This window comes from Halichondria panicea, chromosome 4, assembly GCF_963675165.1.
Source record: "Halichondria panicea chromosome 4, odHalPani1.1, whole genome shotgun sequence".
NCBI classification, from domain to species: Eukaryota; Metazoa; Porifera; class Demospongiae; order Suberitida; family Halichondriidae; genus Halichondria; species Halichondria panicea.
Genome location: NC_087380.1, coordinates 7696259 through 7721846, shown reverse-complemented (window position 1 = coordinate 7721846; position 25588 = coordinate 7696259). Strand labels below are relative to the sequence as shown.

Here is a 25588-nt window from a genome sequence, read left to right as displayed (position 1 = left end):
CTTCAATGAAATCATCAGTGTAACGAGATGGTACTCTCACGTCTGGCTTGTTGCCATGGTAATGTTCCGGTAGATTTGTCACGCCTTCCACACGAGATGAAAATGCTCTAAATAGGTGATCACAGTTGCTAGTCATGTCAGTTCCCACGGTAATACTATCAACGTAGACTGGGTGGATGAAGTGGCTTAATAGTGCCCCTTGAACTCCTGTCACGTTCCAGGCGGCCATTTTGTCGCTACATGACATGCTCAGAAGGGGGTGATCAGCATTGGACAACATATCCTCCGTCTGCTCTCGTATATCACTCAGACTCGACGTTGGAACTCCAGACAACGAATCACGCTTGACCACTTGCAGCTGTCGCTCTAATCCTGACCTTTGACCCCTGACAATGGTACGAGCGTCTCCACAAGGCACATTACTAACGTACAAGTGTACACTGATTGAGGGAGAGAGTCGCAGCTTCCCGTCACGTTGGCTGAGAATACTCGGCTTTTGAGAGTGGAACCGAGAAACTTGAGAAGAGAGAAACCGAACAAATGCTCGTCTTGCCGTGACAACAGCGTGTGAGTTATAAACCACACCCCCATCCACGGGTACGAGGGGCACACCCAGACACTCAAATCCTGATCCAAGTGCGACCACAATTCCATTACCAATGTCACCATTCTCACAGAGCACAAAGCCAGCCACCACTCGTAGTGACTTGTATAGACCAGAACACAACTCCAACATTCGATGCTTACACTTTGCTGCAATCAGGTCACCATCGCTGAACTGCATGACTCTTTGAAACGAGGGAGAGAGGAGATCATAGGATGGGGGACCAGGGGGCGTGGCCGAAAAGGACAGGGAGAGGACCACCGGACTGTACACTACTGTCGTGGGTGAAGCTTCAGTAGCCGCTAGGAGGTGATGATGGGTGGGGGGGACATCTGGAGGGGGGGCATCTAGAGGGGGGGAGCAAGGGAAATTAATGTGGTAGTTAATGGCAGTCAATTTTTATTACCAACATCTTAGTGCAGTAAGTAGTATAATATATGGTTAGTAAGCAACCTTGCAGTGGTGGGTTGGTTGGTTGCTGTGTGTCCGACTGGGAGATGAGGATGGTGAGTGCAAAGTTTAAGTCCCCCTGAGCCTCCATCAGAGCCTTCTCCAGCTCCTCCTGTGGATGAGTAGGGAACATACCCCGCAAGTGACCCACACAGTGGTCACACAGAACAGGCCTGCAGGGGAGAATAAGTTATTAACAAATAATCCAACCTTCATTGGTACTGGTAACTGCTCTGAGCCTGCAGTACAGATGAGTGATATGATCCACACAGTGACAACCAGAACACACTCACTTCTTCTTGGGTTGGTGCTGAGAGGGTGATGCGATGACGACCATCTGTCCACCTCCAGCAGTAGTAGTTATAGCACGTATTGTCATTCCTTGAATTGGGACAACTTGTGTATTGGAACTGGAAACAGGATATCTTGATTCCCATACAGACTGCTGTTGTGTATTGGAACTGGACACACGAGATTTTGATTCCCATACAGACTGCTGAAATCCTTCTGGAGGATCTTTGAACAAATCAGAATTTGGGCTTTGTGCTTTCTTAAGCATCTGTGAGCTCGTGAATCCCAAAGCCTAATGTGTGTGTGTGTGTGTGGTGTGTGGTGTGTGTGTGTGTGTGTGTGTGTGGTGTGTGTGTGTGTGTGTGTGTGTGTGTGTGTGTGTGTGTGTGTGTGTGTGGTGTGGTGTGTGGATGTGTGTGTGTGTGTGTGTGTGTGGATGTGTGTGTGTGTGTGTGTGTGTGTATGTGTGTGTGTGTGGTGTGTGTGTGTGTGTGTGTGTGTGTGTGTGTGGATGTGTGTGTGTGTGTGTGTGTGTGGATGTGTGTGTGTGTGTGGTGTGTGGATGTGTGTGTGTGTGTGGTGTGTGGATGTGTGTGTGTGTGTGGTGTGTGGAGAAAAGTATATTTAATCTGTGAGATCAGTGATGGCGGTTATCATAGCATACCTCAGCTGGTAGCCTCACATCGTCCTGGTAGAGATTGAGTGCCTTGAAGAAGTTGAGCAGCTTTTCCTTACGCATGAGGTGGCAGATATACACCGACTGGTGGAGGGATTGATGAGATAAGCACGTAAGTCAAAGGTCGGGAGCATTTTAGACTAGCTACTATACAATGGGGCTAGTGTACGTGTGTGGTGTGGGTGTGGGTGTGGGTGTGTGTGTGGTGGGTGTGTGTGTATGTGTGTGGAGTGTGTGTGTGTGTGTGTGTGGTGTGGGTGTACCCTGGTTGGTTTATTGAGGAAGAGAGAGTGTGGAGTGGGAGGATCTTCCTCTGTCACAGAAGCCATCTTGGCATACAGTATGGACTCTAGTATCATCCTACCAGTGTGGAGGTGGGACAAGTAAATAATATAATATTAGAGCACTTGAATGGATTCTCACCCATTGGCTGCAGCGAGACGCAGGGAGTTGGTCTCCATGGTGATGGAGCCGAGGAGAGTGATGTAGCCATTGCATAGGAAGCAGGAGAACTCGCGACTAATGTCTAGTACTTGTTGATTATCCGCCATTGTTGCTGAGAGTGCTGAGTTGACACTGTAGAGAGGGTGGGGGAATACCCTTACAACCCCGATCCTATTATGCGTGTCCAGAGTAAAAAGTAAAATTAAAGTATGAGTAACGCCCACTTCCTTCTACCCACAGCAAGTAAGTGCTGTGTGTGTACGTGTACGGCCGGCCGGTTGTAAGCTTCTCCTCTGTGCTGCTGAGCTACTAGCATCATGCCTGCATCAGCACTCTTCATCCTCGACTTGAAGGGAAAGGTAACTTTGCAAACCAAATAATGATTATATCTGCACACAGTGACATAATTATAAGCTTCATAAATTAATTTTTGGTAATAAATTTAGTGCATATAAATCTGCTTTGTTATAATTATTGTAGTCACTGATATCGCGTGATTACCGTGGTGATGTGGACATGGGTGTGATTGACAAGTTCCTACCCATGGTACTGGATATGGAAGAGGAGGGGAACACCTCTCCCATCCTCATACAGGAGAAGTCCACCTTTGTCTACATCAAACACAACAACCTCTACTGTATCCTAAACACTGCTCTGAGTGGTCCAGGAGATGCATGTACAGTACTGGTGTAATCCACACCTCATAATAACTTCCCCTGGTTTGCACACACCATTCTGATAACCTACATTATAATTCAGAAGTTGTTCATAGAGCTTGAACTGTGTCTGATGGTTATTACGTCCTTGACCTAATTGTGTGCAGTGGTTGCCACGACGATTAAGAATGCAAACGTGGCTCTAATCTTTCAGTTTCTGCACAGAGTGGTGGAGGTGAGCATGCAAGATCACATGACATAGCCTCTGTATCACATGACATAGCATACGTATCACATGACATAGCGTGCGTATCACATGACTTATGTACAGGTGTTCCAAGAGTACTTTCGTGAGATTGAGGAGGAAAGCATTCGTGATAACTTTGTGCTCATCTACGAGCTCTTGGATGAGGTAATGGACTTCGGTTACCCCCAGACCACAGAGAGCAAGATACTCAAAGAGTAAGCCCCTGTAATTATGATGTAGGGTTGTGCCTGTAGCTAGTGTGGACCTTGGTGTGTTCAAATCTGGCTGTTTCTGTAATTTTACGAAGTCTATAGTCAAAAATTGGGCTGTTGAATACATGTATATAGATAGAGTTAGAGCTAAGCTACTCCACTGATTATGGATGTGTTATGGCCACACTGCTCTGACACTAACATCATGCATTGTGTTAGGTACATAACCCAGGAGGGCCATCGTCTGGAGCTGACTCCTCACATACCAGCTGCTGTCACCAACGCTGTCTCATGGAGGAAAGAGGGAATCAAATACCGCAAGAATGAAGTATTCCTGGATGTTATAGAGTCAGTCAACCTCCTAGTGAGTGGGCGTCAGTGTGTGTGTGTGGTGTGTGTACTGTGTGTTTCCTACGTATGTCTGCTATTGTAACTGTGGACAGTGTATTGTTGCAAGCTTTAAACATGTACATGTAGAATACAAGTGTGTAAAGTGTTAGACTGTTACAAAATTAATGTTATTTTATTTCCATTCTACATTTGGTAGTACATGTCCCAGCTAGCTCTCTCTATGTACTAGAGTACAAGCTTGGGCCTGTGATTATGCTCCTCTGTGTGTGTGTGTGTGCGTGTGTGTAGGTGAGCAAGTCTGGTCAGGTGTTGCTTAGTGAGATTGTGGGATCAGTCAAGATGAAGGTGAAGCTTACAGGCATGCCAGAGCTGAGGTTGGGGCTCAATGACAAGGTCTTGTTTGAACAGACAGGAAGTGAGTGGGTGTGGATAGTTATGTAGGACAGAGGCGGGGCCTCATTTACTGTAACATGTAAGCCCCTGAGATATGAATTTGTAGTTGAACATCTTTCAACAGCCATAACTTTAGTGTCGTTGATCCAATGTCAAAAATATTAAGATTTTCTGAAAGCTTAGAAAGAGACCTTTCAAATGGTGTCATCAAAGTTCATATTTGAGCGGATAAAAACTATATACCAATTTGGCCACACCATGGATAATAGCCCATGGTCCAAGGCCGAAAAATGGCCAATTATGGCCCTGACGAAAAAGTTGATTTAAACACATAATTTGAAAGGTTTCTCTATAAGGTTTCAGAAAATCATAACATTTTTGACATTGGATCAACGGTACTCAAATTATTAGCTGTTGAAAGATGTTCAACTACAAACCCTCCTCCCCTCCTTAATCATTGTTTGGGCACTCTTTCATAACTTGATTTCTGTGGATCCAATTTCAACGATTTTATGATTTCTGAAAGCGACCTTTCAAATGGTATCATCAATATTAATATTTGGGATATGAAATAAATTCCAATTTCCATGTAAGCTGGTAGCATTTCACTATGTAATTTTTCCCTCAATCAGTGCTTGTAGCGTGACAAGCCCTCTCAGACATTTATTTCATTTATTCCCCACCCTCGTAGGGAATCGGTCCAAAGCTGTAGAGTTGGAGGACGTCAAGTTCCATCAATGTGTGCGGCTCTCGAGGTTTGACAATGATCGCACGATCTCCTTCGTGCCCCCAGACGGCGAGTTTGAGCTCATGTCATACCGTCTCAACACTCAAGTGAGCTAGCGGATGGATACCAGTTTTTACTTTGTGATAAATGTTCATTGGTTATCTTAATTGAGCAACTGTAGCAACATTACATCGTTTGTATCCTCAAGCTATGTATAGTTATTGGACCAATTATTCCAATTATTGTGCATTCACACACACAGGTGAAACCACTCATCTGGATAGAGTCACACATCGAGAGGCACTCGCACAGTCGAGTGGAGTACCTTATCAAGGTGTGTGTGTGTGTGGAGGGGGGGACACCTAACAATCGTACAGTAATCTATGTTGACTGTGATCGCCTCAGGCCAAGGGTCAGTTTAAGAGGCGCTCAACTGCTAACAACGTGGAGATTGTTATCCCAGTACCAGCTGATGCAGACTCCCCACGCTTCAAGGTGAGCTCTGTAATCACATGACCTCTGTACATGACCTCTGTACCCTACACCACCCTCCCTATATAGTCAACGGCTGGTATTTCCAAGTATCATCCTGAGAGCTCTACTCTTGTCTGGACTATCAAAGCCTTTCCTGTGAGGGCACCCACACACATGCACACACGCACACACACACACACACACACACACACACACACACCTCAACCTAGGGTGGGCGTGAATATGTGCTGAGAGCTCACTTCGGTCTGCCCAGTGTGCAGTCAGGTAAGCCACACCCATCCAGTGTCATGTGATAGTCATGTGATCTTATCCAACAGTGAATGAAGAAGGAAGACCACCAATTAAAGTCAAATTTGAGATTCCCTACTTCACAACTTCGGGTATACAGGTTCGTTTGACATGTACCTTGACCTTTCACATTATATAACCATAGCTACTGTTCCTGAACAACCTTGTCATTAATGTTTAGGCTATAAATATGTGTGTAGTTTAATGTGTTGTGATTCTGTTGTTCACTTTGTTGATAGGTACGATATTTGAAGATCATTGAGAAGAGCGGCTATCAAGCTCTGCCTTGGGTTAGATACATCACTCAGAATGGAGGTATAAGTTGTCCCACACACACCACCACACACACTGTCATGCTCTCCCCTGTAGACTACCAGCTCAGGACAAGTTGAACTGTCTCTCTGTGTCGCTTAGACTCGTTTTAAATGTTTCTCTGTCTTTGTGTGTAGTTATGTTACTGTAGCGATTTCGAGAACTTGGTAGAACTGTGGTTTATTATATATACGTCATAATAATATGTACACAATGATTATAATTATCGCTTCCACTATGGTTTTAATAAAAATTAGTGATCATTGTCATAATAATTATACTGAGACAAACTCTGCGCATGCGCAATACATTGTCCTCGATAAAGAGCCTAGTCGCGGCGAATTATTGAAACTAGAGCTAGACGGTTCTGGAAAGTTCTAGAATCGACCCGTTCCCAATCTAAAGATGTGGAATTCACCAGAAGTATCTTGATCCTCGATCTGTCTTGATTCTTCCACACACTGCAGTGCTGACACTTGTACAAGAGAGTATACACTAATGCAGACTATGTAGTATAAAAGAGTCACTCTGCAGCATGCTGCATTCAACAAGAAGCAACTACAATCAGCCAAGAACACAAGAAACTCCAATAAATCCTTCTCATTCAACAACTATTCAAGATGGTGCATATCAAAGTATCAAACGGTGTCGAGACTCGCAGGTTCCAAGTGACTGGAGAGCTATCCTTTGAGCAGCTCCAAGAAAAGCTAGCCTCCATATTCCCCTCCGCTGTAGTGGACCAGCTGCAATACAGGGACTCAGACGGTGACGTCATCACTATCTCATCTGATGGAGAGCTACAAGAAGCACTCTCCAGTCTACCTAATGACTCCGTACTCAAGCTGCACATACAGAGGAGGCCAACACCACGTCCTCGACAATCTCTCTTCAGTGACATTTTTGAACCCTCAACAAGTATTTGGGACCAGTTATTTGGCAAGCAGTATAAGGCGACAGAGAGCCTTCTCGAGCAACTGTGGGGAAGAGCAGAGGAGAGTAGCGACACTGTGTGCCCTGAGGGTAGCGAGTGCCCTCACACTGCGTGCCCTGAGGACAGAGAGGCTGAAGCTAAGGTGAATGAAACCAAGTCATCAGACGAGGAGGAAGTCAAATCAAAAGTGGACCAAACCAAGTCATCAGATGGAGATGAAGTCAAATCAAAGTCAGACGATGAGACAACAGTGAAATCAAAAGATACTCCTGTGATTCGGTCCCATACTGTGCTGTCATGGGAACCACAACTGCAGTACACCTGGCTGGGTCCTCGCACCGTGTTGAGGCCAGTGAGGTACAACGTCCATTACTGGGGACTACCATCTGAGGAGGCAGGCAACGACAAGACAAAGACTAGTAACCAGGCTACTCCACAAGAGACTCCTGTACACTAATAATAAACTCACGACTGTTGTAGTAATAGAATAGTTAAATATTGTTTATTATTCATGACATGCCGTATTTTACTGAATAATTATTTTATGATAATTATACTTCTTTAGACAAATATGACTTACAATTATAAGCAGTGCAAAGTGCACGATAGAACATGATATACGCGTGTGGTGTGGGATGAAGAAACATACAAGGAATGAAGTACATGTGTATAGCATGTGCACTACACCACAGTATAATATAGAGGAGATTGCAAATTTGAACAAAAAAAGTCACAATGTTTTCAAAAGTTAGTCAACCCTTCATCTGCTTCTTCAGTTCTTTCAGGAGTGGATAAATGAACCGATTTAGACTTTGACGTTTTCTTGTGATGCTTGACTTCTCTGCCACCTTCACGAGGAAGTGTGATGGAGCGCTTGGGTTTGTTCCGACCTGACGGTGACATGGCTCGAGTGAGTAGAGGGGACGTGTGTGGCGAGCTCTTCTTGTCTCCACTGAAGCTCTTCTGGTGAACTAACAGCTGAGAATCAACAAACATACTGTGCCTCTCCGGGCGTCGGTTATTTGGATTGGTCGGTGAATTAGGAGGTGTGGAATTGCTGACGTTAGACATAGAGCCAGGAGGGGAGCAACTGGACGGAGGGTTGTGTCCTAGACCCACTGGGGAGGTACTCCTAGCTAGAGGAGACATGGGCGTGTGTCTACTCCTCCTGCTAGTACCACCACCCATCACTTTAGCTAGTCTCTGTTTGAATGAGTCAGAGCGATGGGGAGAGGACGGGTGTTTGGGGGAGGGTGTGCCACTAGAAGAGTGCCCGGGGCTGTCCAGGCCACGCCCACTCTTGTTACGACTCAGTCTTTTAAAGAACGATTGTTTCTTGCTCTTAAGGCGTCCACTACTGGAGCGATGACGCAGCATCTTCCCAATACGATGTCCAAGAGAAGGGGAGCGTTTCTTCTTATCCTTCTGAATGCTTGTCTGCTCAAGGGGGATGGTACTGATGGTGATCACTGTGTTCTTCTTGTCCACCATTAACGAGATGACTTGTACATGTTGTAGTCCAATGATGGCCACTCCGTTGATGTGTGTGATCAGCTGATCCTTTCGTATGCCCGCCTCCCAAGCAGGAGATTTCTTATCAACACTCTGTGAGGGGGAATGGACATAGTTATGAGCATCTTCTGAATATTTATACTTTGGGAAATTATGTACACACACATGCAATAGTAACAGCCACTGCTTAACCCCCACCCCCACCCCCCCACACCCCCACACCCCCACACACACACACACCCACACACCCACACACCCACACCCCACCCCCATACACCCACACCCCCACACACTCACCTCGACAATATGGTGCATTCTGTAATCATTGGACTCTCCAAGGTAGACCCTCACAGCCTTGAAGATGATACCAAACCCGTTAGATCCTCTCTTGATAGTGATGGGGTTGGACACCATTGAGCTACGAGGACTGCCAATGGGGCTCAGTGACTCCAGTATACTACTGCCTGAGGACGTGTCCGCTATCCCTCCTGTGTGTGTGTGTGTGTGTGTGGTGTGTGTGTGTGTGTGTGTGTGTGTGTGTGTTTGTGTGTGTGTGTGTGTGTGTGTGTGTGGGTGTGTGTGTGTGGGTGGGTGGGTGTGTGTGTGGGTGGGTGGGTGTGTGTGTGGGTGTGTGTGTGTGTGTGTGTGTGTGTGTGTGTGGGTGGGTGTGTGTGTGGGTGGGTGGGTGTGTGTGTGGGTGGGTGTGTGTGTGTGTGTGTGTGTGTGTGTGTGTGTGTGTGTGGGTGGGTGTGTGTGTGGGTGGGTGTGTGTGTGTGTGTGTGTGTGTGTGTGGGTGTGTGTGTGGGTGGGTGGGTGTGTATGAGACTACTATGCAATCACAAGTTTGTGAATACATCACAAATTGCTTAAATAGTAATAAGCAAAAGGCCTAAAAAATGTGTGTATAGGAGATAGTTTTGTTACATGTCAATTACTCATACAATGTGTAGTGCTATTGAAGTGAAGTGTGCACCCACGTACCTGGAGTGGGAGGGGAGACCATGATGTCCAGGTCTGACAAGGTGGTCACAGACAACTTGCTAGATCCCTCCACACGAACATTCTTCTGTCCCATACTAGCTGAGAATGGGGAGAGGCTCTCGTGACGTGGGGGTGTGATCATTGTGGAGGAAGTGGGGGGTGTGTGAGGAGTGATGGTCCCAGTGGGGGTGGGCTGCAAGTTTGACTCATCTTCTGATACCTGAGGAGAGATGGGGCAAGTATTTATTATGTAAAAGAGGGGCAGAATTGTTGTGCTAAGGATCAGTGGAGAAAGCCTTGAGTTCTATTCTGCTCAAAATAGGAGCTAGGAAATGTTGGACACACCTACTCTTAGCCGACACTATACTAGTCCTGCAGTGTGTGTGAGCCGTGCTCTAGAGACAACCTACCTCATCAATATGTGTGATAACACCATCATCATTATCATCATCAGTTGCCTCCTCGTCCTTATCCTCCACAGTGTGCACACTCTCTGCACTATCATGACGCAGCACTGTCACTGCATCATCTCCATCATCGTCCAATATCTTCACTGCAGGATCTTCAATTCCAGATATCCCAGAATCTCTTTTCTCATGATTTGGTTCCAATATGATCTTGGATGCAATGCTCTGAGGACCACTAGAAGGAGTGGGCGGATTGGAGATATCTTCAAAGCTCAGTTGGTCCAAGAGGTGAGAAAACCGTGGTGTCGTGGTGCCAAAGTTTTTGAACTCTTCTTGAAGGTCTTCGTCGCCCGGACCATCCTCTTCATCACTGGCAAAGTCGTGGGAGTAGCGATCCGTACGTGCTGTGTGTGTGGTGTGTGTGTGGTGTGTGTGTGGGCATGTGTGTGAGGGGGGCACTGTGTGGATACTTGGGTTTAGCAAAACACCACTACAGAGCATCATGCACAGTCACTCCATTCTCAGAGTGACGTGAATATTCAGCACTTACGATCGAAGTAGCTAGTGTCGTCTTCCCCAGAGAGACTGGGGATAAACTCTGACTTGCGTAGGAGAAGGTTTCTCCAGTCTAGGTCATCAAAGAAAGGGTGTTCCTTGACCACATCCACACCTCCACGAGTGGATGAACCCAGGCGTGAGTAGGGATCGTGACAGAGCAGCTGCTCTACTATGTCCTTGCCCTCAGGAGGTATGTCATCATCCTCTGCATCAGGCCAGTTGATGACCAGGTTCTCTGTGGGGGGGGGGTGGCTTAGTGGGGAGTCTATAAGGTTCTCTGTGTAGGGGGTGGCTTAGTGGGGGGTCTATACTACTTAAAATTTCAGCACAGTGCAAACTTGGATATACTCTTTTTTGAACATGTTTTATCTTAGAGATTACTTGCTAACTAAGTAGCCAACAAAATTCTGACAAAGCATGTAATAATGTTAGCATGCTACTGGTTGTGGAGCTGCATGGTCTCACCGTCAGTGATCTCCTCAAAGAGCTCTTGTACAGTGGTGCTCCAGAATGGTGTGGTTCCTATCATCATCTCGTACAGAATGACCCCCATTGACCACCAGTCCACAGCAAACCCATAGGCCTGGCCCAGGATCACCTCAGGGGCTATATAGTCAGGTGTGCCGTACACTTCTGCATCTTTAAACTGACGGTCTCGTGTCCAGGCATCCTCAATCACATGAGCCGTGTCTATAGTGACAAGTGTGGGTGGGGATTATGTGTAGTGTGTGTGGGGGGGTTATGTGTGCAGTGTGGGGGGTTATGTGTAGTGTGTGTGGGGGGTTACGTGTAGTGTGTGGGGGGGTTATGTGTAGTGTGTGTGGGGGGGTTATGTGTGTAGTGTGTGGGGGGGGTTATGTGTGTAGTGTGGGGGGTTACGTGTAGTGTGTGGGGGGGTTATGTGTGCAGTGTGGGGGTGGGCACGGAATATTGCTGACATAATTATACACAACTCAATAATAGTAAGAGAATGATGACTTACAGTTGACAAGGCCAATTTTTGAGAGTCCAAAATCCGTTAATTTTATATGGCCTTCAGAGGTGATCAGAAGACTGTGTGTGTGTGTGTGTGTGTGTGTGTGTGTGTGTGTGTGTGTGTGTGTGTGTGTGTGTGTGGTGGGGCAGCCTGGGGGCATGCATGAATTCTAATGACACACACACACTCACTAACGAGGTGGGCGTACTCACTTGTCTGGCTTGAGGTCCCTGTGTATGACACCATAGCTATGTATGTACTCAAGTGCCAGTACCGTCTCAGCAAAATACATGGTTGCCAAGTCAACGGGAAGGCAGCTGATATTCTTGAGTAGAGTGCCGACGTCCCCACCCTCCACATATTCCATCACCATGTACAGGTAGCTCTGAGGAGGGAACATTGTCATAGCAATATAAATACATAGTCTTGCAAGTACTGTACAGAGTAATGAACTACCTTATCTTGGAAGGTGCACCAGAGCCCCACTACGAAGGGGTTCTCTGCAAAGCTGAGTATGTCTCTCTCATAGAAGACTTGCTGGACTTGTTTCTTCATGGCTGTGCGGTGTTTGCTAACCTTCTTCATGGCAAACCGTGTTCCAGTCTCCCTGTGTCTCACCAGATACACAGCACTGTGGGGGGGGGGGGGGGGTCATCACAAGTACTACCTTATTATAGTCACTCCAATACAAACGCAAGTTATGGCCTCTAAAGATACTATTCATGCATTCTCCTTTTATTTATACGCAGCATCTTTGAACAGCCATAACCCTAACCGAGTTAAAATGATAAAAATTAACAACCATTTTCTGATTTTCTGAAGGCTTAGAAAAAAAGCCAAAAATAGACTTTTGACTGCATTATACCCCCCCCCCCCACACACACACACACACAGCACTGCTGGCTCACCCGTATGCCCCGTTACTGATGGGCTTGATAACGTTGAAGTCGTCCCTTGAATGTTGTTTAGCTGGTTCAGCAGGTTTCCAGTCCACCGACGTTGTTCTCTTCCCTCGCATCTGGCCACCCTCACCATCTGTGAGTGTGAGTGTGTGTGTGGTGTGTGTGTGTGTGTGTGGTGTGTGTGTGTGAGCGGTTCACTGAAAAAATTCAAATATACATGTATTTAGTTAGTCATGGTACACTGGCTACAGAGTTGAATCTGTTTCACGGCTAGTTAGTCATGTGTTGACAACTGGTTGAATGCAGAGGAGGTACATAGCTGCCATTAGTTGCTACAGCTGCTAAGGACACGAGCACAAACAACATTCAACAAATTCCTAGTTAAACGTGTTGTGACTAATCTACTCATCATTGCTTCGTTGGGTAATGAAATATTGCTCAGCAATAAAAACTAAGCAATTCACAAGAAACAGTTCATTAGAAGAATGTACACTAATGGGCCTCAGGGGTAGAGTAGGGCCTGTGAGTAGGGCCTGTGAGTAGGGCCTGTGTACGTGTACATAGCTATAATGAAAGTTTGTACAGTCACAATTTGTGGTTTTCTGTAATAATCATCATCTCTGGTGTGAGGTGATAAGGGTTGCACATGTACAATACTAGAGAGCTGCTCACCTTCAGTGTCTCCCTCTTCCTGACTGGTGAGGGATGTGGAGAGGCGGTTGAGGATGTAGGGCATGTGGGAGGAGCTCATGAACATGAGCCTCGTGGGCTTGTCCAAACTGCTGTCCGCTATCGTACTACTGAAATCCTCAGGGTCAAACTGCATAATCTCAAGTAGTCGTGCAATTCTTCCCACGATTATGAGTAGTTTTCTGACCAAATGTTCCAGACACTCAGGACGATTGCCAGTGCGATCCTTGACCTGTGTGTGTGGGTGTGTGTGTGTGTGTGTGTGTGTGTGTGTGTGTGTGTGTGTGTGTGTGGGTGTGTGTGTGTGTGTGTGTGATGTGTGGACCCCCCAGTGAGACAGATCACACCCCCTGCATAGCATTGTACGTGCTTGCTAGTTACACAAGCATAGCAACAATACAGGCTAATCACACACAACAATCAACAACATGTGCACCAACAGAAGACATACACATTGCAGACTATCTTCTGTCCACATACACGCTGCAGACTATCTTCTAGCCATGGCCTTTCAGCTCAAAAGCAAGTACACTAATTATCACCAACTAACTAGCGTGTGATCTAAGAATGCTGTATAAGCAACAGAAGCCCAGAGCTATGTGCATAACATCACTAACCCAGGCCATATATAGAGGCCATACACACACAGGATGAGTGTGTACTGTTCTAATCTTAGTGACACTCAACAGCATGCTAGAATACAACCAATAAATATGTCCTCTTGTATTGACTACCCCCCACACAGACCACACCCCACACCGACTACCCCCCACACAGGTAGCTACTTACATCTCTGAGCACTAGCTGGAGATCATCGGACATCTGAATAATGGAGTCTTTGGTGATGATTCCGTCACGTGACTTCTCACATATCTCACGAGCACATTCGAGAATCTTGTGACGTCCAAAGTTGAGGGTGGAGTCAGCAAGTTCATATTTAGACTCAGAGTATTTGGTCAGGAAGTCCTGTACGTGTGGATAACAGTTGATGTAGTCGTAGGGTGTAATTAGTGTGTTAGTTTGAGTGGGCGGTGTGGTAAGCTAGCTTTTGTTTCAGAACTGACAAATTATCATAACATACACGTCACCACACGCCCACACCACACCACACACCCACACCACACCACACACACCTGTAGCTTCTCTTCCATCTCCTCCTTGGCCCGAGGGAACTTGTCCTTGAATATATTGTGAGTGGCGTCCAGGTCCAACAATATCTCCCGAGGTGACCTCTCTGGACTACAGGAGGAAGTGGGAGTGGCATTATTACACTGTTATATATATAATCTCCAACCAATCAGATTACACCTGCCCCCTCATACCTGAGACTTCGTGCCCTGGGACGTGGGCGTATGATATCGATGGGTTGACCGTTATCGTCTGTGATGACAACACTGCCGTCAGAGTCTGAGCGAAAGTGACGCACAAATATGTTGAAATCGTCCATTGTGGGTGTGGTCGGTAGCTGGAGGGGGAGGGCATATTACTATGACAACACTCGAAAGCAAGCGTTAATTTTAGCTATGAAATAGGGAAGTACATACTTAGCAGTTGAATACATTCTCACGATAAATTAGTGGCATTGTTAATGGAGCGACTAGAGAGCATTAAGTCACTCCATGGAACATTGAATAATAGACACGCGACAAATTAATGCCTCACCTGATGAATTTGTTCATGTGAGGGGTAGGACTGCAGGGAGATGGGAAATAGGGGATCATAATGCAAACTGAGCTAACAGTTTTAGCAGAGTAAAATCAGTCAAAGCCAACAATATAAAGTAAATCAACTCTACACACATTGTGTATTCGTAAGGACAGGCACACAGGGCACACAGGCACACAAGATGGCTACTCACGGAGAGGGAGATTGGAGAGTCAGTGGCTTCCGTCTTGTAACCGGATGAAGCCACAGAAACGACAGACCACCTCCTGCCACGCTCGCCCATGTCCGATCTGCAGGGTCAAAGTACAAATACATGAGTGCCAAGTCTATTGTCATCGTACAAAGCAGTAATTAGTATATAACTGGCAACAACAAACCATCAACAAATGATACACTTATTTAGTGAACTATTAGTGGGCGTGTACAGCACGTTCAAAGCAGCGAGGATATTACCCCACCCCCTACAAAACACGGGGTACTAAAGATCAAAGGTCAAACAATCCGTCTCCTAGTGACCTCTGGCAGCCGATGGATGAGAGAGACTTGTGTCTAGCATGTGTGGGGGAGGGACTAGGACTCCTCTCCCTGTACACAGTGTGTGTGGGGGAGAGACTAGGACTCATTCCCCTGTACACTTTGAGGTTGCAGCAGCTACGGCTTGAAGGGGATGATGTTGCTGAGGGCCTCAGACTCTCCATGCTTGACTAGCTCAACTATGTAGCTCACAAAGTAAAGGTGTGGCAGAGAGACTAAGAGTATACACACTCTAGAGCTATGGTGTGGCAGAGAGACTATCTAGATAGACACACACTCTAGAGCTATGTGTTAGTTACTGGAGCTAACACACTCTGCCTGCTATAAACTAAAGTCACTAGCTAGAGGTCAAGCTGGAGGTCAAGCAACACTGAAACAAAAACTGCACTCACTAAAGAAAACACAAAACCCAAAACAAAGTACAGAGCGAGCAGTTGTGTAAAGGCCAGAGTAAACACCGACCATACAGTTACACGTTGAACTAACCGAGAGCACCATATAAAGTAATCTAAAGGTTGTGACTCATAAAACACACACACATATTCTAGTGTACACCCAGCAAGTCTTATATATATTGTAACTGAATTCTTCCCAACAGCTGTAACTTTAGTTCTAGTGATCCAATTTCAATGATTCTGTGTCATTGAAATTGGATCATTGGAACACAAGTTATGACTCTTCAAGATGCTATGTACACTAGACAATAGTTCATGTCTGAGCATACTAGAGCATTAGCCTAGGTATTGCACAGCTCTATACACAGACAGCAATCATGACTCACCTTCGCCCATCTGCAAATCTCATGAAGTTTGGATTGATAGGATGCCAATTCCTGGGACTGGCTACTAGTGTGTGGGGTGTGTGTGTGTATGTGTGTATGTGTGTGTGTGTGGGCGTGTGTGTGTAAGACTAGTACATTACATGCACAATCCACTCAAAACAATAACAATAATTATTATGGCCATACACTACCACTAGAGCTGTGGGGGGTACGTACTGCTGGGGAATTCCCCTGGAGAGGGGGAGGCGATCCTCGGAGACTGGGGGGACTTGGGATAGTTGAGGGATTGAGCTCGTGCCGGCAGCTTCAGCCCCTCTCTCCTCGCCAGGCTGTCATGTTGGTACGTGTAGTCCTCCTCAAAGCTGTCCTCTGGGCTCAGGAGACACTGTGTAGTGTGTGTGGATGTGTGTGGGTGTGTGTGTGCATTTATGGACTTGTTTAGAACGCTACGTCACAGACAGATTACTTGTAGTAGACAGAAGTTGTTGTGCATTTTTGGCAAACACAAACATACTTTGTCAACAGGTCACCTCTGATGACTCCGTTATCACGATCAGCATGCAGCTTCAACACACACACACACACTCACACGCCCACACACTCACGTTTCTAGCGATGGCTGGATCAGACTTGTTGAGATGATGACATCGCTCCTTATTCTTGAAACGGGAGGGGCTAGGACGTGAGTTGGCTGCCACTGGTTGCCTCCTCTGTATGGAGGTGGTCCGGGGACTTCGTGAGGAACTAGCCATGGAGCGTATGGGGGAGGAGCGGAGGGATGAGGACTGCATAGTGGGCGGGGCTGTTAGGTGCTGACCAAACTTGAAGTTGTGAGGAAGAGTCTTGTTCAGTTCATCATTGTCAGACTGTAGGGGGGGGGGAAGTATGACATCATATGACATCATATTATATATGAAGGCTGTGTTGTATACATATACACACTGACAGTATACATAATAATGGCAGCTGTGTGGATGCGTCAGCCATGTTGCAGCAAAACACAGTCTTTGAAATACAATCACTATCACAATGTACATCCTATTAGCAATTATTTCACAGTTTGTAAAATTATACACTTGGGAAAAGTGATAAAATTGGAAGCCATACTAACGCTCTCCTGTGAACCCTGGGGTCAGTGCAAACCAGTACTAATGAATGTCAGTAGAGGACAAACACATGACTCAATGATATTCATGTGTCATTGCCGCAACCCTGACTATATTTAGGGCAATGGCAGGTAATTCACAATTATGATGTAGACAAACAGATATATGTTTAGAGTTCAACACAACAATAGTAGTAATGGCATTTCAATGGTGAATCACAATCAAAGGGCATTGTTCCTAGTCCATGCAGCTGGCATGAGTAGACCACCAACACTCGACCATGATTGAGGTCACTATACTGCACTCAGTGTCAACATGTTGACAGCCAGTGAAGACTCTCAGTGCTGTTAGTGCTATAGCTGTCAACAGCTCCCTACTCTATAGTGGTTGGCTTCCTGCTAACCTTGTTACCGCTAAACCTTGTTAGCAAAGCTTCTAGAGCCATGCAGCCAACATGACTAGATGTTACAAGGGGACCCACACACAGGTACATGTACACATGCAGTCATCTAGACAAATGTTTGTTATATATAAATATAATATTATAGGTACATATACTTCCTGCAGCCCTATAATTGGTGTGGTGTGTGCAGTGCACTGAGACCTGTGTGTGTGTGCAGTGCACTGAGACCTGTGTGTGTGCAGTGCACTGAGACGTGTGTGTGTGTGCAGTGCACTGAGACCTGTGTGTGTGTGTGCAGTGCACTGAGACGTGTGTGTGTGCAGTGCACTGAGACCTGTGTGTGTACAGCTGGTAATAGGGTTTGGGAGAACTTGATATGGGACCAATAATACCAAACTTGCATTCCAAAAGGTGCTCAGATCACAGTCTGTTTGTTTAACAAAAGTTGGTGGAGCTGAACTAGCTGCATAGTTCATGTTACACCATGAACAGGAATACTAGCTGCAATGCACACATTAGGACACTTTAATACACACGAGTTTTTGGGAGTGTGTTCATAAAACGAATTCTTTGGTTACAATCCACAGTCAACATGCACAGCTACACAACAACCCTCCCATGCAACCTGTTGACTGGCAGCTACACAACAACCCTCCTCATGCTAAGAGAGGCAATGGTCCAGCACTGTTCACACACCACACACACACACACACACACACACACAATGTCCACCTGTTGTTCAGCCAGCCAAAGGTGTGGGAACAAACACGTTGACAAGAGAATGCAAGGAATGCTTAGGTAAGTACAACACAAGCTTCTCTCTAAGAGTAACTATGTCCTCTTGTGAGGCCAGGGAGGTGTGTATGTGCTACACAAGCAGTAGCTAATGCACTGAACAATACAGGCTACAAGCTCAGAACACCGTGTGAATTGGTGCCAGTTTGGGTGATAATAAGTGGAGGTGCTAGTGGGGATATTTCTATTTAGCATTTGACCTTTGAGGAAAAGGCCGTGTACACAGGACGTAGGTACACAGGACACCATACTGTTAGCAACTTTACAGTTTCATGGAAGCCAATTTCTAATTATGCAAAATGGAAATGCTGAGCTAATGAGAATACAGGAGGGCCAGTGTTGGTAGCAGTGAAGCCAGTCTCTATAAGTGGCAGACCAACAGTGGCTGTATTATAGAGGGTGGCCTGTTAACACAGGTCCAAACACATGCTATGGAGACTTTGGGGCCCATTAACCTGGCTGTATTATAGAGGGTGGTCTGCTAACACAGGTCCAAACACATGCTATGGAGACCCTGGGGCCCATTAACCTGGCTGTATTATAGAGGGTGGCCTGCTAACACAAGTCCAAACACATGCTATGGAGACTTTGGGGCCCATTAACCTGGCTGTATTATAGAGGGTGGCCTGCTAACACAGGTCCAAACACATGCTATGGAGACTTTGGGGCCCATTAACCTGGCTGTATTATAGAGGGTGGCCTGCTAACACAGGTCCAAACACATGCTATGGAGACTTTGGGGCCCATTAACCTGGCTGTATTATAGAGGGTGGTCTGCTAACACAGGTCCAAACACATGCTATGGAGACCCTGGGGCCCCTTAACCTGGCTGTATTATAGAGGGTGGTCTGCTAACAGGGACACCACTATAGACAAGCTTCACTGTATTGTAGGGGATTTATATACATTGTGAAGAGTACACAGACCAATAGCAATTACACTGATACACAAACACGCTAATTGTTTGGGCCATTGCCAATACTTAAATGCCCAGCGCTAATCATCTAGTCAACAAGATTATCATGCGACAAACTTGAAACGAAAGCAGGTAAGAAAAACAAACTGTTGGCACAGCTAGCACACACAACCTCTGTGCCCCTGCCTGGGCTAGTACATACAACCTCTGTGCCTGGTGTGTGCAGTGGACTATGGGGAGTGGTTGTAATCAGTTCCACAAATCTCTGATTTCTGCACTGTTTTGGTATAATCCAGATGGGAGTCACAACAAACCAAGGGGTTGGTAAGCAAAGGCCCAACACAGCCAATAACCTAGTGTACTGTAGACTACCGACAATCCCCCATGCATGCCTGCCTGCAAGTTGGAAGTGCAGTGCTAGCTGTAGCACAGTCAAAACATAAAGCACTAGCTAATAAATGCAATGATGCTGTATTCAGACAACACTGACAGTACTGCCTATCAAACGAGGGCAATCTCTACCATTCATGATAAATACATTATCATTGCCGTTAATCTCATGTACCTACAATAAAAGTTACATATAAAAATGATGTGCCTGTACTGTACATGCAGTACACAGCGATGACCAGCCTCTATAGGAAGCGTGTCTAGCCCACGAGCCATACAACAAGGCCACAAACCACCTTGCAAAGTGGTACCCTCAACCATGAATATACTGACACATGTGACAAGATGGGAGGCTCATCAAATACACCACATGAAGCTAGCTACCGTCCTACACGTCCTACACAACGTGGTCTATACACACACAGATCAGGTTATGTCTAGTGGGATTTAGAGAACAAGTTGGATCACTTACTTACGGTTGTAGCAAAATATGGACCTTTGTAATCTTCATATGCACACACTCAAAGAAACTTACAATTAACAGTTTCTTGTGCGACAAACTTCAACAGAGCTAACGAGTTTCTGAGCTTGACTTACTAACTTAGTCAGTCAGCTATTTGACTGAGTTAATGTTTACACGATGTACAAGTGTAGGCTTGGCTTGGAACCATCAACAGTGTGGTCAATGTAATCTCAAGTATGACACAGTTTTACAAGTGTTTGTTCATTCCAGTAGCTATCAGATTCCACACTCACCTTCTCATCAACACTACAACTCAACCACCATATCTACTGTTAGCTACATCTAGTTACATCAGTCATCTAGTTACATCTAGTTACAGTGAGTGCAGTGAGTGTAGCTACTTACCTCGTAGTCAGACAGTGAAGATCTTTGCCCTGGTATACGCAGCTTAGGTACTCTAGGTCTTGACGACATGCTGTTGCTTGTTGATGATCGGGAATTTAAAGCCTATTAGGAATCATGTAAAGTGCCAATATAGTTTCAGTGTTCATATCTTTCAGAGCTCAATTTAAGGCCGTGGCAGTTGCAAATCTCAGCTGTAAATTGCAACTTGGCTAGATCAGCTATGTACAAATGCTATGCAACTACAAACTTTTAGAGAAATGGTCTTTAGAGTGTTTATAAACTAGCTAGCTAATTTGACAGAATTAAATTAGCAGTTAATGATATTCATACATCTTTGTCTAGACCCTTGCAAAGAAGAGGAGGGGCTTGTACTGTGTGGGTGTAGAGGAGTAATGGGTAATGATCGGCTCATTCTCACATGCTATCTTGGGAAAACCTGACCTGTACCCAGAGATTATTTGAAAAGAGGCTGTTCTTCATCTAAACTTCGAAGATGCAAAGAAAGACCTCTAGACAGTCAAAAGGGAAGGCTCCTCAGGAAAGCACCATCTGGAAATGGGGCGAACCAGGAGATACGTATGAGGACAGAATTCAATACAAGTAGGTAGTGTGACCTCACCCTAGAGATCAGTCGCTGTGTTCTACACTTATTTGACTATAAATTCTTCAATCCTCCCCAGGTCCATCTGCCGTGGTGGTGAAGTGGTCACCATTGGAGACGCAGTTCTAACTCACAGTGATACCTCATTGAGTGATTACTACATTGTCCGAGTGCTTGGTTTCCACAACACCGATCAACAAGCCTCTGCTACCATCGAGTATGTATACTGGCCAGACGAATTGGAGAAATATCTCAAACGGGTAAAGAAGGCAGCAAACATTCCATCGTTTGTAGCTAACGAAGTTTTCCTGTCCAATAAACGAGATACAATCGAGCTTCAAGAGATTGCTGAGTTGACACAAATCCATATACTGGGGGAGAAGGATGATTGCAGTGATGTGCCTCCTTATCATTTACTGGCTCGGAAAAGAATTAATCTAAACAAGAAAATATTTGAGTCCCTCGTAGTTGATTCCATTAACACTCCTGCATCCCTCAGGGGCAGGGGTAGGCCGGTCTCCATTCTGCCTGACCGGCAACCATGGCCTCGAGGCATGTTCCCACCACCATCTCCTCTCCATCACACACCAATCAACTCTCAAACTAAGATGGCTGAAGCAGACTCTCTCTGTGAAGTCGTGTCAACGTTCAGTCCTCGAAGCTCTAAACGTACCCACACAAGCAGCACCCCCAAACAGCAACCCCTCAAGCAAAGCCCCCCCAAACACAGCCCCCTCAAACAAAGTCAGAACAGTAGTCAATACTCATCTCTACTCGAACTCGTTGCTCAACACAAGATCACAACTTCAATGAGCTCCTCACGTAAACCCACTAAAACTTCAGCGAATAATCATACCCCGGAACTTGATTCCAGTACAAGGTCAACGAGTTCTCGTCAGCTGCGTCTAGACTGCTCCGATGTTATTGACCAGGTGGTGATAAGTGATTCAGAGGAAGAGGATGTTATCCAAGTAGTGATCAGTGATTCAGAGGAGGAGGGCTGTGATGTCATCACTGAGGCCACACCCACTCTGCATGAGGAATATGTATTCACTGAAAACATGAAAACCAAAAGGTACGCTACTAAAATAATTATGTTGTCAGCTTAGCCAGTAGGTTTGCATGTGACGTGTTATTACAGCTCATGTACACGTATTTTAGGGGCCCAGATTGAGTTTTGATTCTCCAATTCTAGTAAACTGAACTCTCTGTAGTTCCTTTGTGAGGCTTGTTGGGTCAATAGTGACGGCTTAGTTATCTTGAATAATGATGCCTTCTTTTACACGTACGTACAGGCAACTGGTCCCTGATGTCCCAGACACCCCCTCCACTGCTCAAGATGACACGCCCACTCAACCTCCTACACCCACCATCTCCAGCAGAACCAGAACACGCTCCACCAAGCCACACTCCTCACAGCCACACACCCCTCAGTCTAACCCACGCTCCACCAAGCCACACCACTCACAGCCACACACCCCTCAGTCTAACCCACGCTCCACCAAGCCACACCCCTCACAGCCACACACCCCTCAGTCTAACCCACGCTCCACCAAGCCACACCACTCACAGCTACACACCCCTCAGTCTAACCCACGCTCCACCAAGCCACACCCCCCTCAGTCTAACCATCGTATGCTCCCTGATGATAATATACTACCCAAACCAAAATCTCAACGCAAATCTGCTCGAAAAGCATCCAAAATCTCCCTGCCATCAAAGGCGGCAGTTGATAGGCCCTTGATACCATACAAGAAGAAAGCTCTAACCACCAGAACTAATGATATAGACTCTGAGAGCTCCCACTCTGATATGGAGGTTGAGAGTGACGATGAGTTTATGGCCCCCCAACCCTTATCTCGGAAACGTCCCTCCTCCACTGCCACGCCCCCTTCTGTTAAGAGGCCTAAGACCACTCCACGACCTCGTACTCCAGTCACACCCTGCTTACCAGAGCGGAGGAGGGTGGGGTCTAAGTCCAAGAACCATTTTGAGATTGCCAAAGAGAGGTGAGTGTAGTGTGTGTACTGTGTATTGTAGTTGCCATTGACAACAGCCATACAGCATTGTACGTATGTGGTTGTGTTTATTGTACTACTGTGTGCATTGGAATTGTACCACTTAACTTTATTACCTGGTTGATGCACTTTCTCTCTGTATTAACGCCACCTACCAACATCCCCCCTCCCAGACTACATGTGTCAGCTGTGCCTGACTCCCTGCCATGTCGTGAGGACGAGTTTGCCACCATCTTGTCCTTTGTTGAGGGGAAGCTCAGAGACGGAACTGGAGGGTGTGTGGAATACAATACATACAGCGTACTAACAGAGTACTAGAGTTGGCTCTGTAACTAGAGTTCTGCTCAAATCTCAAATTTGGAACAGGCCATAATTTCTCATTTTCGGAAAAAGACCGTGGGCTATAGCCCATGGTATTTTGTCAAAAACAGGCCAAAAATAGACTTTTGATTTTAAGACACCATCTTAACGAACTCATTGTAAGCTTTCAGAAAATCATAAAATTTATGTGATTGGACCAACGGAACAAAAGTTATGGCCGTTCAAAGATGCTTCAACTAACTAGCTCTAACTCCAATGTATCCCTTCAGATGCATGTACATATCTGGAGTCCCTGGCACTGGCAAGACTGCCACTATCAATGAGATTGCCACCTACCTAAGAGGGGCAGCCAAGGAGGGGGAGATACCACCATTCAACTTTGTAGAGGTGAATGGACTCAGACTCACTGACCCACACCAAGCTTATGTCTCCATCCTCAAGGTAAGCAGCTTGGAGCTATAAAACCATAGCATTGTGTACTACTACCCAAGTGCTTTTGTAATGCTTGTGCTCACTTTAATGTGGTTCCCACACACACACACACACACACACACACACACACACACACACACACAGCAACTCACTGGCCAGAAAGCGACTGCAGACCATGCTGCTAACCTCCTAGACAACTACTTCTCTTGTCCACCTAAGGCGTCCACCACGCTACTACTAGCTGACGAGTTGGACCTGTTGTGGACCCGCAAGCAGACGGTCCTGTACAATCTGTTTGACTGGCCCAGTCGTCGGGCCGCTCGCCTCATTGTGTTGGCCGTGGCCAATACTATGGACCTGCCAGAGAGGATTATGAAAAACAAAGTTGCCAGTAGGCTGGTGAGTGGGTCCCCTGTAGGCTGGTGAGTGGATCCCCTGTACTTTGGTTGTTGCTTATCAGTGTACTTGCATATATGAGATTCACTCTTCTTTCTTTCTTTCTTGCCCAGGGCCTCACAAGACTCACCTTCCAGCCGTACACTTTTCGTCAGTTGCAAGAGATAGTGACCTCGCGCATGAGTGGACTCAAGGTGTTCCAGCCAGATGCCATACAGCTAGCGGCCAGGAAGGTAAGTGGGCGGGCCGATACAGTGGGCTTAGGAACGATGGCTTGTACAAAACTAGCATGTACATTTGTTTGTAGACAGTGTCGGTTTGTACTCTACATTTGGTTATTTTCTCCATATATTATTTTCGCTGTACAGTATGGTTTAATTTCCATACGAGAACCCTTAGTTTTATTATCCTAACCTTTCTTGTTCTCTTAATACTGTCACTACACTGACTGCACTTTGACCCCCCACCCCCTATCAGGTGGCTGCAGTATCTGGTGATGCTAGGAGGGCTCTGGATATATGCCGGAGGGCCACCTGTCAGCCTAGGAAGGGGAAGAGTCTCGTGGGGATGGCACAGGTGGAGACCGCCGTCAAGGAAATGTATTCAGCTGCTAAGATACAGGCCATCAAGTGAGTACCTAGCTACTTCTATTTTGTTATTAAGCGCTATCAGGAGTGCTATTGACGCCTATATATAATTTTAATTAAAACTGTCCCCTTTTCTTTAGGAATGCTTCTTTCCACGAGAGAATGTTTTTGCGTGCTCTAGTTGCTGAGTTGCTGCGGACTGGGCTGGAGGAGGCTCTGGTCAAGCATGTCACCAGACAGCTGCAAGCTCTGTACAGGACAGAAGGTGAGCAATGCTACTGTAGTACTTAATGTTGTGTGCTTTAGTACTGTCTATATCGAGAGCCCCTAAATAGAGTGGTATTTTGTTACCTAGATCTATACGTATCTTTTATGGATCAGTTTGTGTTTCACCTAGCTACTCCTTGCCCCCCCCTGCAGACATGAGGCCACTAGGCCACACCCAGCTCTCCCTGGTATGCTCCAACCTGTGTGCATGTCGACTGTTGCTAGTGGAGAATAAGAAATGTGGGCGGAGGATTCGATTGAATATCAGTTCAGATGATGTCATATTTGCACTAAGAGACTGACTTTCACTTTTTAGTTCATTTCATCTGTTTCATGATGGTCCCACCGCAAGCACTAAGAATTATAATTATTATTGAAAAATTGATGTTTTCGTTAAACCACTAT

General features: G+C 46.0%; 5 protein-coding genes across 9 annotated transcripts; 3 read left to right on the top strand and 2 right to left on the bottom strand.

The window, feature by feature from the left end:
- On the bottom strand, window positions 1-2612 carry LOC135335547 (double-stranded RNA-specific editase B2-like; the record flags this gene model as incomplete). The annotated part of the gene is given in 6 exon segments (XM_064531080.1): window positions 1-951; window positions 1058-1227; window positions 1348-1637; window positions 2010-2105; window positions 2285-2381; window positions 2445-2612. Coding segments are annotated over 6 exon segments (1732 nt in total), but the record flags the coding sequence as incomplete, so codon positions are not given.
- A 50-nt stretch (window positions 2613-2662) lies between these two features.
- On the top strand, window positions 2663-6399 carry LOC135335550 (AP-1 complex subunit mu-1-like). Its single transcript, XM_064531084.1, has 14 exons — window positions 2663-2824; window positions 2946-3102; window positions 3289-3356; window positions 3453-3583; window positions 3800-3944; window positions 4220-4346; window positions 5016-5158; window positions 5314-5385; window positions 5457-5546; window positions 5613-5681; window positions 5756-5810; window positions 5864-5934; window positions 6074-6149; window positions 6204-6399. Exons 1-14 carry the CDS (start codon window positions 2783-2785, stop codon window positions 6224-6226), a joined length of 1269 nt encoding a protein of 422 aa, XP_064387154.1. The 5' UTR covers window positions 2663-2782; the 3' UTR covers window positions 6227-6399.
- Window positions 6400-6592: 193 nt separating this feature from the next.
- On the top strand, window positions 6593-7647 carry LOC135335552 (protein TFG-like). The gene has a single exon (XM_064531087.1). The coding sequence runs from the start codon at window positions 6767-6769 to the stop codon at window positions 7532-7534; it is 768 nt and encodes a 255-aa protein (XP_064387157.1). The 5' UTR covers window positions 6593-6766; the 3' UTR covers window positions 7535-7647.
- LOC135335544 (microtubule-associated serine/threonine-protein kinase 2-like) lies at window positions 7146-20877 on the bottom strand. 4 transcript variants are annotated; one of them, XM_064531073.1, is made up of 20 exons: window positions 20562-20877; window positions 16689-16949; window positions 16300-16468; window positions 16084-16147; window positions 14962-15058; window positions 14766-14795; window positions 14426-14568; window positions 14237-14342; window positions 13893-14069; window positions 13086-13335; window positions 12420-12546; window positions 11968-12142; window positions 11724-11896; window positions 11518-11588; window positions 11001-11225; window positions 10528-10770; window positions 9981-10381; window positions 9571-9790; window positions 8887-9077; window positions 7146-8682 (listed from the first exon to the last, which is right to left on the bottom strand). In XM_064531073.1, the coding sequence occupies exons 1-20, from the start codon at window positions 20628-20630 to the stop codon at window positions 7819-7821; spliced, it is 4056 nt and encodes a 1351-aa protein (XP_064387143.1). In that variant the 5' UTR covers window positions 20631-20877; the 3' UTR covers window positions 7146-7818. The 4 variants fall into 4 exon arrangements, with proteins under 4 accessions (XP_064387143.1, XP_064387144.1, XP_064387145.1 ...); XM_064531074.1 differs by having other exon boundaries at window positions 16084-16144; XM_064531075.1 differs by lacking the exon at window positions 20562-20877 and adding an exon at window positions 20229-20512.
- A 75-nt stretch (window positions 20878-20952) lies between these two features.
- Window positions 20953-25568, top strand: LOC135335545 (origin recognition complex subunit 1-like). Of its 2 annotated transcripts, XM_064531077.1 has the most exons (10): window positions 20962-21161; window positions 21242-22237; window positions 22458-23171; window positions 23354-23455; window positions 23771-23942; window positions 24078-24332; window positions 24443-24562; window positions 24807-24958; window positions 25057-25181; window positions 25337-25568. In XM_064531077.1, exons 1-10 carry the CDS (start codon window positions 21055-21057, stop codon window positions 25483-25485), a joined length of 2892 nt encoding a protein of 963 aa, XP_064387147.1. In that variant the 5' UTR covers window positions 20962-21054; the 3' UTR covers window positions 25486-25568. The 2 variants fall into 2 exon arrangements, 1 of the variants encoding a protein (XP_064387147.1); XR_010394530.1 differs by lacking the exons at window positions 25057-25181; window positions 25337-25568 and having other exon boundaries at window positions 20953-21161; window positions 24078-24355; window positions 24807-24946.
- The last annotated feature ends 20 nt before the right edge of the window (window positions 25569-25588 follow it).

Bases quoted from the DNA above. Each gene is read 5' to 3' on its own strand.
- LOC135335544 (XM_064531073.1), bottom strand. From the start codon at position 20,630: ATGTCGTCAAGACCTAGAGTACCTAAGCTGCGTATACCAGGGCAAAGA. The intron at 14,343-14,425 runs GTATGAGGGGGC...TTCCTCCTGTAG, and splicing joins CCCAGGGCACGAAGTCTCAG to TCCAGAGAGGTCACCTCGGG. The intron at 12,547-13,085 runs GTGAGCAGCTCT...TCACACTCACAG, and splicing joins GGAAGAGGGAGACACTGAAG to ATGGTGAGGGTGGCCAGATG.
- LOC135335552 (XM_064531087.1), top strand. From the start codon at position 6,767: ATGGTGCATATCAAAGTATCAAACGGTGTCGAGACTCGCAGGTTCCAA.
- LOC135335545 (XM_064531077.1), top strand. From the start codon at position 21,055: ATGCAAAGAAAGACCTCTAGACAGTCAAAAGGGAAGGCTCCTCAGGAA. The intron at 21,162-21,241 runs GTAGGTAGTGTG...AATCCTCCCCAG, and splicing joins GAGGACAGAATTCAATACAA to GTCCATCTGCCGTGGTGGTG. The intron at 24,333-24,442 runs GTGAGTGGGTCC...TTTCTTGCCCAG, and splicing joins ACAAAGTTGCCAGTAGGCTG to GGCCTCACAAGACTCACCTT.
- LOC135335550 (XM_064531084.1), top strand. From the start codon at position 2,783: ATGCCTGCATCAGCACTCTTCATCCTCGACTTGAAGGGAAAG. The intron at 2,825-2,945 runs GTAACTTTGCAA...TAATTATTGTAG, and splicing joins TCCTCGACTTGAAGGGAAAG to TCACTGATATCGCGTGATTA. The intron at 6,150-6,203 runs GTATAAGTTGTC...TCTCCCCTGTAG, and splicing joins ATACATCACTCAGAATGGAG to ACTACCAGCTCAGGACAAGT.